Below are 5,585 nucleotides of genomic sequence, written 5' to 3'. Positions count from 1 at the left end.
AAAATTGTCTTCATTTGCAACGAATAATTGCGTGGTGTATGTTAAGGAATTGTAGTGCTGTATGAGATGAATCTGAAAGTATGTAAAAGTAAAAAGAATATAAAACCTTTTTAAAATAGCCTATCACCGAACTACCTCACACCCTGCAAATTCAGACACTAAAACTCAAGAGATCGCATTGACAACTGTGCATACCTGAACTTTTGAGATGCAGTATGCACATTAGTAGGTAACCCATAATGGGATTGAACTCAGCTAATTTAATGTAGTAGTTAGAGGGTAATAGACTCTTGTAGTTATACGACAAACAAACAGAGCTGAAAATATTGTCTGTGTCTAATAAGCCTCATCCTTGTCTCCTGGCCAATAGAGAAAGGGAGTCTCTCATCCCTAAACTAATCACAACCCCATCGGAGAAAATGAAAACGTGGAGAGACAATACAGAGGTGGGCGTTAGCAGGCGCACCGAACATCCAGAAAAGGAGAACCTTCAAAAGTTTGATACACAGAGATTGTAATTTAAACGGATTATTTCCTGACAGTATTTCACTGATTACTGTCATTTTTTTTAAACGACACTCTGAAATTGTACTTTTGTAGTCGAGTACAAATCAGCATGTGTAGTTATCCATCTAAACGTGCAGTGATTAAGCACTGAGGTGCTGTAGTAACAGCGTGTAAAAGCGTCGTTATGCCCTGTGTGCAACACAAATACATGCTGAAGTACCTTGAGTCTCTCAATGGGATCAGCTGCGTATGTAAATTGCTCCACAGCTCTGTTTCTGGGCGAATCCGTTCCGTTTTGCTTGAATCCGCCTCTCCGTGCTCGTTCGTATTGACGCACTTAAAGACTCTTCCCTCAACCTTAAGGCGAGCGGCAGCGACCAATCACCAAGCCATTACAGGCTTCAGAGGAAACTGTTTATGTGACTCCAGAGCTAATTAGGCTCATGAACTAACAAATCGCTAGCACAACTGGTGAGGAACCGATCACATTCATGGATTGTCTGGAGAAGTCGGCCACCTCACTCACGATGTGTTGAGCTGTGTGCTTTTGACAGATTTTTTACCCTTTCTTTAGCCGCCACTAACTTGCTGACAAAACTTTGGTCTTGGGTGTGGAGTATTTTTTAGTGCTAACGCGTGTACCGTTTTCACTTAAACTGGGGAATCTTGACTGGTGAACCATGTTTCAGCCCACACCGAAGAGGTGTTTTACCATAGAGTCTTTGGTAGCGAAGGATAATCCTTTGCCAGCGTCGAGATCCGAGGAGCCCATACGACCAGCGGCTCTCAGCTATGCAAACTCAAGCCAGATGAACCCATTTTTAAACGGCTTTCATTCCAGCGGCAGGGGCGTCTACTCAAACCCGGACTTGGTGTTCGCTGAGGCTGTTTCACATCATCCCAACTCCGCCGTCCCAGTCCATTCAGTACCACCTCCTCACGCTTTGGCTGCTCACCCACTGTCGTCCTCGCACAGTCCGCACCCTCTTTTCGCAAGCCAGCAAAGGGACCCTTCAACTTTTTACCCGTGGTTGATACATAGATATAGATACTTGGGTCACAGATTTCAAGGTAAGTTCCAGCAAAATATTTTATTCGCCAGTTATTTTGACCAGTCGTCCAGAGAAAAAGAAGGCCACACGGCCCAAGGACACGGCAGTTTCATTGATAATTAGCTAAATGCCACTTTTGTGCTAGATATTAAAAATGCTGAAATGAATGCTATCGAAAAAAGTTTATAATCATTTTATTGTATCGAAATAATAGGCTAATGCTGTGAATTAGCCTACTGACATTATACAACGGTTATCAATCAGTAAATTGCTGGAAGAAAGGAACCTGGCATTATACCATATATATATATATATATATATATATATACACACAAAGCTGGTTTAAAACTCATAAGTAAAGTATTTATAACTTTTGTATTTGATGTTTATTATATTAAATTAATTATTTTAACAGGTTTACATATTTATTTAGCGTAAACGTGTTACATCGCCTTTTAAAAGAATCAGCATAATAATAATCGATTGTTGTTTAGTCAAATATATATGAAAAAAACTTTTATTACAAATAATACGCATTCACATTACCAGAAAAAAAAAAAAACTTAAGAGCAACGAAATAAGTTATTAATAGAACAGAAGTTTAATTTCCGTTCGACTGTTTTTTTTTTCTGGTAAATTACTCGAATTTCGCATTTATCTGAAAGTGGTTTGCCTGGGTCCTTAATGTTGTAAAAGTGACCTTAAAAAAGAACGCTAATATTCATAAACGTTAATAAGTGTGATACTATCGTATTATTACATACATCACACTATCAGCTAAATTACACACGTTAAAGCAAAAATTATGGCTCTTTTTTATATTATTCAGTATAGGAAAACATTTGTCATCCCAGTTTCTAACCGAAATGCTCGTAATGAAAACCTTTATTTACCACTGGTAAAGATAGGCTACTCAAAGCCATTTAATTAATTCGTAGACATTTCAGTTGTGAAATAAAAATAGCCGTGTTGTATCTCCGTGTGTTTTATTTACAAATATAGGCAAATAATATTGTAGGCATCATATTTTGAACGATTACCTGTAAATTAACATTATTTAGTCTCAGATTTGAATTGGCAACAAAAGTTTACTTAGCTACAGGAAACATTATCGCTATTGGCAAGTAACTATAAAAAAAGATAACAGAAAAAAATATCTTTATATAGCCCTATTTCTATTTGACATGACCGGTTAATTGTGATATTATTGTAGACTATATTTTAGTAAGATGTTGCATGCTATATAATGTTTTAAAATGTAAGGCCCGATTAATAGGTGAGAACAAATTGAACAAAGTCTAACACCGATAAAGGATAGGCTGCTTATTTTATGGGAGACGATGGGTTTTAATTTTCACCATTTTCATTACAGGAAACGAAACGTGTCCTGAAAGCTTCCTATTGCACAATGCACTGGCAAGAAAGCCCAAAAGGATTCGTACAGCTTTTTCACCATCACAGCTACTACGGCTTGAACATGCTTTCGAAAAAAATCATTACGTCGTCGGCGCGGAACGAAAACAGCTCGCTCACAGCCTTAGCCTCACAGAAACTCAGGTAAGATGAAGTTTACCTGTCTTCATTAGCGTGTACAGCCATATGTGAATGTGCGCATGGTTCTGTGGATATAATACGGCCTAAATAACTATTGAAATCAGTAGGCTCGTCCTTGAAACAGTTACATATTATGGTTAGACTACACCTTAAATATAAACACATAGACAATGTTTGCGTAACAAAAACGCAGTTCTGAATGATTTAATAAACAATAAAAGCTTGTAAAATTTAAATTCTTTATTTAAATATTTTCTAACGTTTAATCGTTCTCTTTGATAGCATATTTGCATATATGTAGTAGCAATGAGTATTGGCGTTAGTCATAAGTGGCCTTGCACAATATATTTTTTATTTGCACAGATGTGGCGACTTTTTGATTTCAAACAGAAAATGTTGTTGTGCTATTTAGCGTTTGGTTTTGCTGGGAATTCCATGCGTAAAGGGCATTGTTCTAAAAGCGCAATGGTTTGAAGTGAGTTAAATCCACCATTTCCAATTCACCCCGATTTTTGGTGAGGTTGAGCAATTCCTTTTTAGGCTGAGGGCTCTTGTGCAAAATGTTTGACAATTAACCAGTTAACCGTTTTAAATGGACACTTAAAATAATGAGGCGGATTCTATGAATTTCCCTAACCATATTTAAGATCGTATTTGCGCGTATCGTTCAGTGGCCCGGTCGGAGTCTATTGTCCCGGTGACAGCACCGGCCCTTTTCTAAACGCCGCCTTTCAGAAGAGCAAGAGAGAGAAATGGACTACGAGCCACTTCAATGCTTCAATTAGCTCTCTGAAAGCACATTAAATGTGCCTCACTTGCCAAGTTGTCAGCTGTGAGCTTTACGGATGATATGAATGATAAAGGTGATGAATTAAGCTAAAGACTTAACTTTACCAATGTGTGCTAATAGAAAAGGTTTTATACGGGGATGTAATAACGTGGGGGTGAATTGTAAATAGGCCAGCTAACACAGTGATCCGTGATAATAAGCGACAATGTCGGTGAAGTTACACTAGTATCACACTATTATACACTCACATGCTGCTTCTATTGTACTGAGTCCATTCTCGCTCAACAGTTAAGTTTGAGTTTGAAGTAGCAGCAGGGCATGATCGTGATGATGCAACCTGTCGTTCGTAAACAGGTCAGGTGCACTTTAAAAGGAAAGCCACGCCAGCCAGTCTTCCCTTCCCCAATCTCATCCTCACTTATCAGTAATATGTATTTAATAGCCTACCTCATTTAAATTCTTTGTTGTTTTAATTTATGCCGACCGAGGACACTAAATGAAAGTCTACCAATGCTCTCGCGACTAGATTGACTGTGAGATACCTGGCGGTTCTTTGTCCGTCTAGCCCTAGTTATTCTTTAAGGCCCGTTAGTGATACCTTCTGTTAGGCCAACTCTCTTTGTTTAATTGTTTTATTCAGAGGCCAACGAAAAGCCTTTGCGTAGGCTACTTTACGCTGATTATTTTAATTTTTCCTCGCCACAGGTAAAAGTTTGGTTTCAGAATCGAAGGACGAAGTTCAAGCGTCAGAAACTGGAGGAGGAAGGTTCGGATTCACAACAGAAAAAGAAAGGAACTCATCACATAAACCGATGGAGAATGGCCACAAAACAAGGAAGCCCTGAGGAAATTGACGTCACCTCAGACGATTAAAAGACTTAAACTGTTTGAACCCGGGACAGCGGCGTGGTTTGAAGGATGTCACGGATAAGGACGCTGTGTACTGACAGAGGGAGAGGGTAAAGCCAATATCACATTTTGATTCTTCGAGATCGACAGCTTGAGGGTGAGAGATCCTGTTGGTGGCACTGCTGTCACTACAAGGGAACTGTCAATAATTTTCACGTTGCCAAGGCAAGGTGATTGACAGGTATTACATGCAGCCCCCCGCCCCCCCATCACCACACTACCCGCACGACCTCGTAACAACTATCACAAAACATAGCTCAAATGCGCTAGGACATTTGCACTTCTGAGGTTTTTTTCCTCTCGTTTTATTTTTTTCAAGACGTGAACCTTCCACATCAAGATACCAAAATATAGCTACAACTGTTTTTGTAAAACTTGAATTGCATGGTAGAGCAATGCATTTTTTTGGTAGCTTAATTAATTAATTTGACCTTCTTTTTTCAAAGTAAATTTGTTTTGATTCTATTTTTAATCTGAGAAATGTTGTGTGCTTCTTCCTTTTTTACAACAGTGTGCAGTCTTTGAATTTATGATTCTCGTGTTAAAGTGATTGTGAAAACAATATGAAGTAGCAGTGCTGCGTTATAGTGTTTTTTTTTTTTTAAAGTGACAAATTAAAAAACAGATTATAAAAACTTTATTAAAGTTTACCACATACAAAAGTAAATCTAATGAAAAAATTCTCCATGACATTCCTTAAAAATTAAGCTTTACCATGACTCTTGGTGCGAATATATGATCGGGACTCGCCCCTCCTCTAAAGAGTTGCCTCG

General features: G+C 38.4%; 1 protein-coding gene across 1 annotated transcript; it reads left to right on the top strand.

The window, feature by feature from the left end:
* Positions 1 to 887: 887 nt before the first annotated feature.
* LOC107666392 (homeobox protein EMX2-like) lies at positions 888 to 5,174 on the top strand. The gene is made up of 3 exons (XM_016457653.1): positions 888 to 1,578; positions 2,932 to 3,116; positions 4,609 to 5,174. Exons 1-3 carry the CDS (start codon positions 1,188 to 1,190, stop codon positions 4,774 to 4,776), a joined length of 744 nt encoding a protein of 247 aa, XP_016313139.1. The 5' UTR covers positions 888 to 1,187; the 3' UTR covers positions 4,777 to 5,174.
* The last annotated feature ends 411 nt before the right edge of the window (positions 5,175 to 5,585 follow it).

The sequence above is a fragment of the Sinocyclocheilus anshuiensis genome, unplaced genomic scaffold (assembly GCF_001515605.1).
Source record: "Sinocyclocheilus anshuiensis isolate Anshui unplaced genomic scaffold, SAMN03320099.WGS_v1.1 scaffold63, whole genome shotgun sequence".
In the NCBI taxonomy this organism is placed as follows: domain Eukaryota; kingdom Metazoa; phylum Chordata; class Actinopteri; order Cypriniformes; family Cyprinidae; genus Sinocyclocheilus; species Sinocyclocheilus anshuiensis.
Note: the sequence above shows the minus strand (reverse complement) of the source record. Positions and strands in the feature narration are given on the sequence as shown.

Bases quoted from the DNA above. Each gene is read 5' to 3' on its own strand.
- LOC107666392 (XM_016457653.1), top strand. From the start codon at position 1,188: ATGTTTCAGCCCACACCGAAGAGGTGTTTTACCATAGAGTCTTTGGTA. The intron at 1,579-2,931 runs GTAAGTTCCAGC...TTTTCATTACAG, and splicing joins CTTGGGTCACAGATTTCAAG to GAAACGAAACGTGTCCTGAA. The intron at 3,117-4,608 runs GTAAGATGAAGT...TCCTCGCCACAG, and splicing joins TTAGCCTCACAGAAACTCAG to GTAAAAGTTTGGTTTCAGAA.